At 43.0% G+C, this 14208-nt stretch overlaps 1 protein-coding gene across 1 annotated transcript in view; it reads right to left on the reverse strand.

The window, feature by feature from the left end:
- The window catches only part of rbfox1 (RNA binding fox-1 homolog 1), a 512645-nt gene extending 500530 nt beyond the window's left edge, over positions 1–12115 (reverse strand). The window contains exon 1 of the mRNA XM_071391187.1: positions 11756–12115. Within this exon, the coding sequence (XP_071247288.1) occupies positions 11756–11800 (45 nt within the window). The 5' untranslated portion in view covers positions 11801–12115. The remainder of the gene's footprint in view (positions 1–11755) is intronic.
- Positions 12116–14208: the final 2093 nt, after the last annotated feature.

The raw sequence follows: 14208 nt of genomic DNA on the forward strand, positions 1-14208 counted from the left end.
AAAGAAAATGACTCATGTAAATGTCACCCAGTAAAATACTACTTGAGTAAAAGTCTAAAAGTGTTTGGTTTTAAATGTCCTTAAGTATCAAAAGTAAAAGTATAAATAATTTAAAATGTCTTATATTAAGCAAACCAGACGACAGGATGTTCTTGTTTTCTTTATTTACGGACAGCCAGGGTCAACACTCTGACATAACTAACAAAGAGTTTGAGGGGTGTGAATCCTTTCTGAAGGCACTGTAATTGACTTAAACAAGCAGACAACAAGACAATTGCCTTTGTAAAAGGTCAAGTTTTTGTTGGAGCCAATGGGGTAACCTAGGTAACGACAAGTTGTTTTCCCCACAGGGGGGCGGGGCCGCAACGTTCTATCTAATGCAGACTGGGAATTTACACCAGAAGACACAGCAGATAACAGGAGGTCTAGATTCTAGAACAACACAGACATTCTTACATTATCATGGTTCTATAGTCTTTAAAGGTGACAGACACAGTAGAGGACAGGAGGTCTAGATTCTAGAACAACACATACATTCTTACAGTATCATGGTTCTATAGTCTTTAAAGGTGCCAGACACAGTAGAGGACAGGAGGTCTATATTCTAGAACAACACATACATTCTTACATTATCATGGTTCTATAGTCTTTAAAGGTGACAGACACAGTAGAGAACAGGAGGTCTAGGTTCTAGAACAACACAGACATTCTTACATTATCATGGTTCTATAGTCTTTAAAGGTGACAGACACAGTAGAGGACAGGAGGTCCATATTCTAGAACAACACAGACATTCTTACATTATCATGGTTCTATAGTCTTTAAAGGTGACAGACACAATAGAGGACAGGAGGTCTATATTCAATGAGCAATGTGCACAGGCCGACTTAATGCCAATATCTGTGGTGACAGCAGAAAACACAACAAAAGGTTATTTGGTCTCAGCCGTCACAGCTAGTAAACCACTAGTTCTATCAGCTGTTACAGCTAGTAAACCACTAGTTATATCAGCTGTTACAGCTAGTAAACCACTAGTTCTATCAGCTGTTACAGCTAGTAAACCACTAGTTCTATCAGCTGTTACAGCTAGTAAACCACTAGTTCTATCAGCTGTTACAGCTAGTAAACCACTAGTTCTATCAGCTGTTACAGCTAGTAAACCACTAGTTCTATCAGCTGTTACAGCTAGTAAACCACTAGTTCTATCAGCTGTTACAGCTAGTAAACCACTAGTTATATCAGCTGTTACAGCTAGTAAACCACTAGTTATATCAGCTGTTACAGCTAGTAAACCACTAGTTATATCAGCTGTTACAGCTAGTAAACCACTAGTTCTATCAGCTGTTACAGCTAGTAAACCACTAGTTCTATCAGCTGTTACAGCTAGTAAACCACTAGTTCTATCAGCTGTTACAGCTAGTAAACCACTAGTTCTATCAGCTGTTACAGCTAGTAAACCACTAGTTATATCAGCTGTTACAGCTAGTAAACCACTAGTTCTATCAGCTGTTACAGCTAGTAAACCACTAGTTCTATCAGCTGTTACAGCTAGTAAACCACTAGTTATATCAGCTGTTACAGCTAGTAAACCACTAGTTATATCAGCTGTTACAGCTAGTAAACCACTAGTTCTATCAGCTGTTACAGCTAGTAAACCACTAGTTCTATCAGCTGTTACAGCTAGTAAACCACTAGTTCTATCAGCTGTTACAGCTAGTAAACCACTAGTTCTATCAGCTGTTACAGCTAGTAAACCACTAGTTATATCAGCTGTTACAGCTAGTAAACCACTAGTTATATCAGCTGTTACAGCTAGTAAACCACTAGTTCTATCAGCTGTTACAGCTAGTAAACCACTAGTTCTATCAGCTGTTACAGCTAGTAAACCACTAGTTATATCAGCTGTTACAGCTAGTAAACCACTAGTTCTATCAGCTGTTACAGCTAGTAAACCACTAGTTCTATCAGCTGTTACAGCTAGTAAACCACTAGTTATATCAGCTGTTACAGCTAGTAAACCACTAGTTATATCAGCTGTTACAGCTAGTAAACCACTAGTTATATCAGCTGTTACAGCTAGTAAACCACTAGTTATATCAGCTGTTACAGCTAGTAAACCACTAGTTATATCAGCCGTCACAGCTAGTAAACCACTAGTTCTATCAGCTGTTACAGCTAGTAAACCACTAGTTATATCAGCTGTTACAGCTAGTAAACCACTAGTTCTATCAGCTGTTACAGCTAGTAAACCACTAGTTATATCAGCTGTTACAGCTAGTAAACCACTAGTTATATCAGCCGTCACAGCTAGTAAACCACTAGTTCTATCAGCTGTTACAGCTAGTAAACCACTAGTTATATCAGCTGTTACAGCTAGTAAACCACTAGTTATATCAGCTGTTACAGCTAGTAAACCACTAGTTATATCAGCTGTTACAGCTAGTAAACCACTAGTTATATCAGCCGTCACAGCTAGTAAACCACTAGTTCTATCAGCTGTTACAGCTAGTAAACCACTAGTTATATCAGCTGTTACAGCTAGTAAACCACTAGTTCTATCAGCTGTTACAGCTAGTAAACCACTAGTTATATCAGCTGTTACAGCTAGTAAACCACTAGTTATATCAGCTGTTACAGCTAGTAAACCACTAGTTATATCAGCTGTTACAGCTAGTAAACCACTAGTTATATCAGCTGTTACAGCTAGTAAACCACTAGTTCTACCAGCCGTCACAGCTAGTAAACCACTAGTTCTACCAGCTGTTACAGCTAGTAAACCACTAGTTCTACCAGCCGTCACAGCTAGTAAACCACTAGTTCTATCAGCCGTCACAGCTAGTAAACCACTAGTTCTACCAGCTGTTACAGCTAGTAAACCACTAGTTCTATCAGCCGTCACAGCTAGTAAACCACTAGTTCTACCAGCTGTTACAGCTAGTAAACCACTAGTTCTATCAGCCGTCACAGCTAGTAAACCACTAGTTCTACCAGCTGTTACAGCTAGTAAACCACTAGTTCTATCAGCTGTTACAGCTAGTAAACCACTAGTTATATCAGCTGTTACAGCTAGTAAACCACTAGTTATATCAGCTGTTACAGCTAGTAAACCACTAGTTCTACCAGCTGTTACAGCTAGTAAACCACTAGTTCTACCAGCTGTTACAGCTAGTAAACCACTAGTTATATCAGCTGTTACAGCTAGTAAACCACTAGTTCTATCAGCTGTCACAGCTAGTAAACCACTAGTTATATCAGCTGTTACAGCTAGTAAACCACTAGTTATATCAGCTGTTACAGCTAGTAAACCACTAGTTCTATCAGCTGTTACAGCTAGTAAACCACTAGATCTATCAGCTGTTACAGCTAGTAAACCACTAGTTCTATCAGCTGTTACAGCTAGTAAACCACTAGATCTATCAGCTGTTACAGCTAGTAAACCACTAGTTCTATCAGCTGTTACAGCTAGTAAACCACTAGTTCTACCAGCTGTTACAGCTAGTAAACCACTAGTTATATCAGCTGTTACAGCTAGTAAACCACTAGATCTATCAGCTGTTACAGCTAGTAAACCACTAGTTCTATCAGCTGTTACAGCTAGTAAACCACTAGTTCTACCAGCTGTTACAGCTAGTAAACCACTAGTTATATCAGCTGTTACAGCTAGTAAACCACTAGATCTATCAGCTGTTACAGCTAGTAAACCACTAGTTCTATCAGCTGTTACAGCTAGTAAACCACTAGTTCTACCAGCTGTTACAGCTAGTAAACCACTAGTTCTATCAGCTGTTACAGCTAGTAAACCACTAGTTCTACCAGCCGTCACAGCTAGTAAACCACTAGTTCTATCAGCCGTCACAGCTAGTAAACCACTAGATCTACCAGCTGTTACAGCTAGTAAACCACTAGTTCTATCAGCCGTCACAGCTAGTAAACCACTAGTTCTATCAGCTGTCACAGCTAGTAAACCACTAGTTCTATCAGCTGTTACAGCTAGTAAACCACTAGATCTACCAGCTGTCACAGCTAGTAAACCACTAGTTCTATCAGCTGTTACAGCTAGTAAACCACTAGTTCTATCAGCTGTTACAGCTAGTAAACCACTAGTTCTATCAGCTGTTACAGCTAGTAAACCACTAGTTCTATCAGCTGTTACAGCTAGTAAACCACTAGATCTATCAGCCGTCACAGCTAGTAAACCACTAGTTCTACCAGCCGTCACAGCTAGTAAACCACTAGTTCTATCAGCTGTCACAGCTAGTAAACCACTAGATCTATCAGCTGTTACAGCTAGTAAACCACTAGTTCTATCAGCTGTCACAGCTAGTAAACCACTAGTTCTATCAGCTGTTACAGCTAGTAAACCACTAGTTCTATCAGCTGTTACAGCTAGTAAACCACTAGTTCTATCAGCTGTTACAGCTAGTAAACCACTAGTTCTATCAGCTGTTACAGCTAGTAAACCACTAGTTATATCAGCTGTTACAGCTAGTAAACCACTAGTTCTATCAGCTGTTACAGCTAGTAAACCACTAGTTCTATCAGCTGTTACAGCTAGTAAACCACTAGTTCTATCAGCTGTTACAGCTAGTAAACCACTAGTTCTATCAGCTGTTACAGCTAGTAAACCACTAGTTCTATCAGCTGTTACAGCTAGTAAACCACTAATTATATCAGCTGTTACAGCTAGTAAACCACTAGTTCTATCAGCTGTTACAGCTAGTAAACCACTAGTTCTACCAGCTGTTACAGCTAGTAAACCACTAGATCTACCAGCTGTTACAGCTAGTAAACCACTAGATCTACCAGCCGTCACAGCTAGTAAAACACTAGATCTATCAGCCGTCACAGCTAGTAAACCACTAGTTATATCAGCCGTCACAGCTAGTAAACCACTAGTTATATCAGCCGTCACAGCTAGTAAACCACTAGTTCTACCAGCTGTTACAGCTAGTAAACCACTAGATCTATCAGCCGTCACAGCTAGTAAACCACTAGATCTATCAGCCGTCACAGCTAGTAAACCACTAGATCTATCAGCCGTCACAGCTAGTAAACCACTAGATCTATCAGCCGTCACAGCTAGTAAACCACTAGTTATATCAGCCGTCACAGCTAGTAAACCACTAGTTCTACCAGCTGTTACAGCTAGTAAACCACTAGATCTATCAGCCGTCACAGCTAGTAAACCACTAGTTCTATCAGCTGTTACAGCTAGTAAACCACTAGATCTATCAGCTGTTACAGCTAGTAAACCACTAGATCTATCAGCTGTTACAGCTAGTAAACCACTAGTTCTATCAGCCGTCACAGCTAGTAAACCACTAGTTCTATCAGCTGTTACAGCTAGTAAACCACTAGTTCTATCAGCCGTCACAGCTAGTAAACCACTAGATCTACCAGCTGTCACAGCTAGTAAACCACTAGATCTATCAGCCGTCACAGCTAGTAAACCACTAGTTATATCAGCCGTCACAGCTAGTAAACCACTAGTTCTACCAGCTGTTACAGCTAGTAAACCACTAGATCTATCAGCCGTCACAGCTAGTAAACCACTAGTTCTATCAGCTGTTACAGCTAGTAAACCACTAGATCTATCAGCTGTTACAGCTAGTAAACCACTAGTTCTGGACCATTACAGAAATATAAAACTGTATTAAAGTAATGCAGGGAGGTCCAAAATGGCACCCTATTCCTTATGTGACCAGGGTCCATAGAGCTCTGGTCTAACGTAGTGCACTATGTAGGGAACAGGGTGCCAGGGTCCATAGAGCTCTGGTCTAACGTAGTGCACTATGTAGGGAATAGGGTGCCAGGGTCCATAGAGCACTGGTCTAACGTAGTGCACTATGTAGGGAATAGGGTGCCAGGGTCCATAGAGCTCTGGTCTAACGTAGTGCACTATGTAGGGAATAGGGTGCCAGGGTCCATAGAGCACTGGTCTAACGTAGTGCACTATGTAGGGAATAGGGTGCCAGGGTCCATAGAGCTCTGGTCTAACGTAGTGCACTATGTAGGGAATAGGGTGCCAGGGTCCATAGAGCGCCTGTCTAACGTAGTGCACTATGTAGGGAATAGGGTGCCAGGGTCCATAGAGCTCTGGTCTAACGTAGTGCACTATGTAGGGAATAGGGTGCCAGGGTCCATAGAGCACTGGTCTAACGTAGTGCACTATGTAGGGAATAGGGTGCCAGGGTCCATAGAGCGCTGGTCTAACGTAGTGCACTATGTAGGGAATAGGGTGCCAGGGTCCATAGAGCGCTGGTCTAACGTAGTGCACTATGTAGGGAATAGGGTGCCAGGGTCCATAGAGCTCTAGTCTAACGTAGTGCACTATGTAGGGAATAGGGTGCCAGGGTCCATAGAGCGCTGGTCTAACGTGGTGCACTATGTAGGGAATAGAGTTCCCTTTGGGACTCAGGGTATATGTAGTGCAGCAGCAGTGGATTTATAATCTGTCCTTTCTCACGCCTGTCTGATGGGGTTGTAGTTCCAAACATCACCACTAGTCTAAGACTGGAGAGACACTCCTAGGGAACACGCCTTTCAATACTCGCCGCTCCATCACACATCACTTTCAATGGGCAGCACCTGAGTTCAGGGTCCTGTTGGTTCCAGACTTACTGCATCAGTACTGTTTGCCGTGCGGTAGCAGAGAGAACAGTCTATGACTTGGGTGGTTGGAGTCTTTGACATGTTGTAAGGCCTTCCTCTGACATCGCCTGGTATAGACGTCCTGGATGGCAGGAAGCTTGTTCCATGTGATGTACTGGGCCGTACGCACTACCCTCTGTAGCGCCTTGCGGTCGGATACCAAGCACTTGTCATACCAGGCAGTGATGCAGTCAGTCAAGATGCTCTCAATGGTGCAGCTGTAGAACTTTTTGAGGTTAGGGAAGCAAGACTGTAGACTACTGTGGTTATACCATAACCAGGTACAACTAGGAGGGAAGCAAGACTGTAGACTACTGTGGTTATACCATAACCAGGTACAACTAGGAGGAACGCAAGGCTGTAGACTACTGTGGTTATACCATAACCAGGTACAACTAGGAGGAACGCAAGACTGTAGACTACTGTGGTTATACCATAACCAGGTACAACTAGGAGGGAAGCAAGGCTGTAGACTACTGTGGTTATACCATAACCAGGTACAACTAGGAGAGAAGCAAGGCTGTAGACTACTGTGGTTATACCATAACCAGGTACAACTAGGAGAGAAGCAAGACTGTAGACTACTGTGGTTATACCATAACCAGGTACAACTAGGAGAGAAGCAAGACTGTAGACATCTGTGGTTATACCATAACCAGGTACAACTAGGAGGGAAGCAAGACTGTAGACTACTGTGGTTATACCATAACCAGGTACAACTAGGAGAGAAGCAAGACTGTAGACATCTGTGGTTATACCATAACCAGGTACAACTAGGAGAGAAGCAAGACTGTAGACATCTGTGGTTATACCATAACCAGGTACAACTAGGAGAGAAGCAAGGCTGTAGACTACTGTGGTTATACCATAACCAGGTACAACTAGGAGAGAAGCAAGACTGTAGACATCTGTGGTTATACCATAACCAGGTACAACTAGGAGAGAAGCAAGACTGTAGACATCTGTGGTTATACCATAACCAGGTACAACTAGGAGAGAAGCAAGACTGTAGACATCTGTGGTTATACCATAACCAGGTACAACTAGGAGAGAAGCAAGGCTGTAGACTACTGTGGTTATACCATAACCAGGTACAGTACATGTATTGGTGAATGCGATAACCTACACAATTCTACTGATATTGTGATCGTCAGTTCGTAAGGTTGTAAGAATTCAAATAGCGGTTTTGGAAAAAGTCCCAAAATATTTACTCCCCAATTAGATGTGACTCGATTGGGGGAAATGCAGCCAGATAAGAGATATGTCTAGCTTTATAGACACAAGTTACAACTTTATAGACACCTGTAGGCTATAATTCGTTTAGTTAGTTTATGAAGCAGAAGGAATGGGCCAACAGCTAAAAGAGGCTGTGTGAGGAAACGTGGCTGTAACTTTGTGGTGGCGATGCTGCAGGAGAATGTAACTGTAACAGGCCATTTACACTATACAAGTGGTTCCCCGCCCAGCCACGCTGACCTCCCCGCCCAGCCGCGCTGACCTCCCCGCCCAGCCGCGCTGACCTCCCCGCCCAGCCGCGCTGACCTCTCCGCCCAGCCGCGCTGACCTCCCCGCCCAGCCGCGCTGACCTCCCCGCCCAGCCGCGCTGACCTCCCCGCCCAGCCGCGTTGACTTCCCCGCCCAGCCGCGCTGACCTCCCCGCACAGCCGCGCTGACCTCCCCCCACAGCCGCGCTGACCTCCCCGCCCAGCCGCGCTGACCTCCCCGCCCAGCCGCGCTGACCTCCCCGCCCAGCCGCGCTGACCTCCCCGCCCAGCCGCGCTGACCTCCCCGCCCAGCCGCGCTGACCTCCCCGCCCAGCCGCGCTGACCTCCCCGCCCAGCCGCGCTGACCTCCCCGCCCAGCCGCGCTGACCTCCCCGCCCAGCCACGCTGACCTCCCCGCCCAGCCACGCTGACCTCGCGCACAGCCACGCTGACGAGCGTAACTTTAAGCAAATCCTTTGCGATATCGTATCGGGTGTGACCAATCAAACCTCATCATTGGCTGATAATGGCTGTTGATCCGTAGCACTACCTAGCTTTCTAGCTAGCTTGTTAGCATCCACATGAGAGGAAAGCAAGATTGGCTCGACGAGTGCCGCTTGTATAGTTTAATATAGTTTTTGTATAGTTAAATCGGCAAGTAAAGCATGTAGAATAATAACAAGAGCACCACAAATAAGCAGAGATACATTAATCAAACACGTATTATTATGCATCGTTCATAAAGTCTAATGTAACGCAGTATCCTTCATAACGTCTAATGTAACGCAGTATCCTTCATAAAGTCTAATGTAACGCAGTATCCTTCATAACGTCTAATGTAACGCAGTATCCTTCATAAAGTCTAATGTAACGCAGTATCCTTCATAGAGTCTAATGTAACGCAGTATCCTTCATAAAGTCTAATGTAACGCAGTATCCTTCATAAAGTCTAATGTAACGCAGTATCCTTCATAAAGTCTAATGTAACGCAGTATCCTTCATAAAGTCTAATGTAACGCAGTATCCTTCATAAAGTCTAATGTAACGCAGTATCCTTCATAAAGTCTAATGTAACGCAGTATCCTTCATAAAGTCTAATGTAACGCAGTATCCTTCATAAAGTCTAATGTAACGCAGTATCCTTCATAAAGTCTAATGTAACGCAGTATCCTTCATAAAGTCTAATGTAAAGCAGTATCCTTCATAAAGTCTAATGTAACGCAGTATCCTTCATAAAGTCTAATGTAACACAGTATCCTTCATAAAGTCTAATGTAACGCAGTATCCTTCATAACGTCTAATGTAACGCAGTATCCTTCATAACGTCTAACGTAACGCAGTATCCTTCATAAAGTCTAATGTAACGCAGTATCCTTCATAAAGTCTAATGTAACGCAGTATCCTTCATAAAGCCTAATGTAACGCAGTATCCTTCATAAAGTCTAATGTAACGCAGTATCCTTCATAAAGTCTAATGTAAAGCAGTATCCTTCATAAAGTCTAATGTAACGCAGTATCCTTCATAAAGTCTAATGTAACGCAGTATCCTTCATAAAGTCTAATGTAACGCAGTATCCTTCATAAAGTCTAATGTAACACAGTATCCTTCATAAAGTCTAATGTAACGCAGTATCCTTCATAAAGTCTAATGTAACGCAGTATCCTTCATAAAGTCTAATGTAACGCAGTATCCTTCATAAAGTCTAATGTAACGCAGTATCCTTCATAAAGTCTAATGTAACGCAGTATCCTTCATAAAGTCTAATGTAACGCAGTATCCTTCATAAAGCCTAATGTAACGCAGTATCCTTCATAAAGTCTAATGTAACGCAGTATCCTTCATAAAGTCTAATGTAACGCAGTATCCTTCATAAAGCCTAATGTAACGCAGTATCCTTCATAAAGTCTAATGTAACGCAGTATCCTTCATAAAGTCTAATGTAACGCAGTATCCTTCATAAAGTCTAATGTAACGCAGTATCCTTCATAAAGCCTAATGTAACGCAGTATCCTTCATAAAGCCTAATGTAACGCAGTATCCTTCATAAAGTCTAATGTAACGCAGTATCCTTCATAAAGCCTAATGTAACGCAGTATCCTTCATAAAGTCTAATGTAACGCAGTACCCTTCATAAAGTATAATGTAACGCAGTATCCTTCATAAAGTCTAATGTAACGCAGTATCCTTCATAAAGTATAATGTAACGCAGTATCCTTCATAAAGTCTAATGTAACGCAGTATCCTTCATAAAGCCTAATGTAACGCAGTATCCTTCATAAAGTCTAATGTAACGCAGTATCCTTCATAAAGTCTAATGTAACGCAGTATCCTTCATAAAGCCTAATGTAACGCAGTATCCTTCATAAAGTCTAATGTAACGCAGTATCCTTCATAAAGTCTAATGTAATGCAGTTTCCTTCATAAAGTCTAATGTAACACAGTATCCTTCATAAAGTCTAATGTAACGCAGTATCCTTCATAAAGTCTAATGTAACGCAGTATCCTTCATAAAGTCTAATGTAACGCAGTATCCTTCATAAAGTCTAATGTAACGCAGTATCCTTCATAAAGTCTAATGTAATGCAGTATCCTTCATAACGTCTAATGTAACGCAGTATCCTTCATAAAGTCTAATGTAACGCAGTATCCTTCATAAAGTCTAATGTAACGCAGTATCCTTCATAAAGTCTAATGTAACGCAGTATCCTTCATAAAGTCTAATGTAACGCAGTATCCTTCATAACGTCTAATGTAATGCAGTATCCTTCATAACGTCTAATGTAACGCAGTATCCTTCATAAAGTCTAATGTAATGCAGTATCCTTCATAAAGTCTAATGTAATGCAGTGTGTTTTCATAAGACCAGCTCTCTCTCTCTCTACACTTTATTATTAGACCTCTGTCAGCTTGATACTAAACTCTCTCTTCCTGTTAGAATAGTCATTACTCCCCATAGTGCACCTCTTCAACTCAGGATAAAACACCATTTATCAACGGAAAAGGTCATTTCATCAATGGATGGACAGCGGATGATGGTAACGCATGCCTAAACGAATGAGGCGACACCGGGAACAACATTTTAACGAGGTCTAACCGTTTACCGTGCAGCAGGAGAGGAGAGTCAGAATGCATGCTGTGCTGAACACAGTCCACACCTGTCAAAGTTGTTCATCTTCCCAGTCATTCCATCACTGGTTCAGGTAGGCTACTGCTCTTCAGGCAAAACACACACACACACAGCAAAACAGATTATAACTGAGCAATAGCACGTAAATAAAACATACCTTTAGTGGGAAAAAGGAGGAAGAGGAGGATAGCCAGAGAGAGAGAGAGACAGAGAGCATGAGAGAGAGACAGAGAGCATGAGAGAGAGAGACAGAGAGTGAGAGAGAGAGAGACAGAGAGACAGAGCATGAGAGAGAGAGACAGAGAGAGAGACAGAGAGAGAGAGACAGACAGAGAGAGACAGAGAGTGAGACAGAGAGTGAGATGGGTGATCAGTCCATGCTGAAAACAGCCACACTGCTGTACTGAAAGCATTCCATGTTTGCATTTTAAATTCTCCTCCTCTACCTCGGTACACTCATTCCCCTGTTTCTCTGTTTCTCTACGTTCCTACCTGAAGGACATCTCCCACCACTCCAGTCAGCTGCCAGGATTCCATTGTGGTCAGATCAGAGACACAAACAGGCTGTAAAAAAAAGTGTCCTGCTTGCTTTCTCTTGGTCTTTCTCCGCAGAGGGAAACTGATTACACTGAGAATGAGAGGACGAGGAAAGAGAGATACAGAGAGAGAGATGGGGACGTAGAGGGAGCGAGAGAGAGAGAATGGGAACGCGAGCGAGCGGTAGAGGGAGAAACAGTGTGAGGGGTAGACGGTGGACCTTATTCACGTGCTGCCAATGACTGCAACTGTCCCTCCCGTCCTCTGCTCTGTCTGCCGCCAGCCCGCTCCTTTCACCGTGATGTACTTGTCAATTACTTGCCGTTAGTAGCTAACATTGTCCATTACTTGACACACAGAGACAGAGACAGAGAGAAAGAGAGTCAGGGGGAAGAGAGAGAGAGAGAGAAAGAGAGTCAGGGGGAAGAGAGAGAGAGAAAGAGAGTCAGGGGGAAGAGAGAGAAAAAGAGAGAGAGAGACCTGGTACAGGACAGCAACACAATTAGACCCAACCAAATCATGAGAAAACAAAAAGATAATTACTTGACACATTGGAAAGAATTTACAGAAAAACAGAGCAAACTAGAATGATATTTGGCCCTAAACAGAGAGTACACAGTGGCAGAATACCTGGCTACTGTGACTGACCCAAACTTAAGGAAAGCGTTGACTATGTACAGACTCAGTGAGCATAGCCTTGCTATTGAGAAAGGCCGCCGTAGGCAGACCTGGCTCTCAAGAGAAGACAGGCTATGTGCACACTGCCCACAAAATGAGGTGGAAACTGAGCTGCACTTCCTAACCTCCTGCCCAATGTATGACCATATTACAGACACATATTTTCCTCAGATTACACAGTCACAAATAATTTGAAAACAAATCAAATTATGATAAACTCCCATATCTACTGGGTGAAATACCACAATGTGCATCACAGAAGCAAGATGTGTGACCTGTTGCCACAAGAAAATGTCAACCAGTGAAGAACAAACAACATTGTAAATACAAAACCCATATTTATGTTTATTTATTTTCTCTTTTGCACTTTAACTATTTGCACATCATTACAACACCGTATATATACATAATATGACATTTGAAATGTCTTTATTCTTTTGGAATTTTTGTGAGTGTAATGTTTACTGTTAACGTTTTGTTAATTTCACTTTTGTTTATTATCTATTTCAGTGTCTATGGCAATGTTAACATATGTTTCCCATGCCAATAAAGCCCCTTGAATGTAATTTAATTGAGAGAGAGAGGTAGAGAGAGAGAGAGAGAGAGAGAGAGAGAGAGAGAGAGAGAGAGAGGAGAGAGAGAGAGAGAGAGAGAGAGAGAGAGAGAGAGAGAGAGAGAGAGAGAGAGAGAGAGAGAGAGAGAGAGAGAGAGAGAGAGAGAGAGAGAGAGAGAGAGAGAGAGAGAGAGAGAGAGAGAGAGAGAGAGAGAGAGAGAGAGAGAGAGAGAGAGAGAGAGAGAGAGAGAGAGAGAGAGAGAGAGAGAGAGAGAGAGAGAGAGAGAGAGAGAGAGAGAGAGAGAGAGAGAGAGAGAGAGAGAGAGAGAGAGAGAGAGAGAGAGAGAGAGAGAGAGAGAGAGAGAGAGAGAGTGAGAGAGAGAGAGAGAGAGAGAGAGAGAGAGAGAGAGAGAGAGAGAGAGAGAGAGAGAGAGAGAGAGAGAGAGAGAGAGAGAGATAGAGAGAGAGAGAGAGAGAGAGAGAGAGAGAGAGAGAGAGAGAGAGAGAGAGAGGTAGAGAGAGACAGTAGATATTTATTCCTAGCCCCTCTACTGTACCTGTGACGTATACAGTTTAACACATATTCTAGAACCTGTACACACTGTATCTACCCCCTGGTGAGTTGACTCAGAACCAGACAGTAAAGGACTTGATGTAGGTGACCTCTATGTAACTACACCCTGCTGCTCTGCACTGAGGTGTGAGTGTGTGAGTGAGAGAGAAAGAGTGAGAGAGAGAGATTGGCACGTCAGGGCACATTAAAAACTGTGTGTGTCCTTTTTGTCCCAACTCCCTGCTAGTCAGGGGAACCCTGAAACACACAGTGTTAATATGTAACCCCCCCTGACATGACAGTCTCTCAGCACAGTGTTAATATGTAACCCCCCCCCCTGACATGCCAATCTCTCAACACAGTGTTAATATGTAACCCCCCCCCTGACATGCCAATCTCTCAACACAGTGTTAATATGTAACCCCCCCCCCCCCCTGACATGACAGTCTCTCACCACAGTGTTAATATGTAACCCCCCCCCCCCCCCCGACATGACAATCTCTCAGCACAGTGTTAATATGTAACCCCCCCCCTGACATGCCAATCTCTCAACAGTGTTAATATGTAACCCCCCCCCCCCCTGACATGACAGTCTCTCAACACAGTGTTAATATGTAACCCCCC

This window comes from Salvelinus alpinus, chromosome 1, assembly GCF_045679555.1.
Source record: "Salvelinus alpinus chromosome 1, SLU_Salpinus.1, whole genome shotgun sequence".
Lineage (NCBI taxonomy): Eukaryota > Metazoa > Chordata > Actinopteri > Salmoniformes > Salmonidae > Salvelinus > Salvelinus alpinus.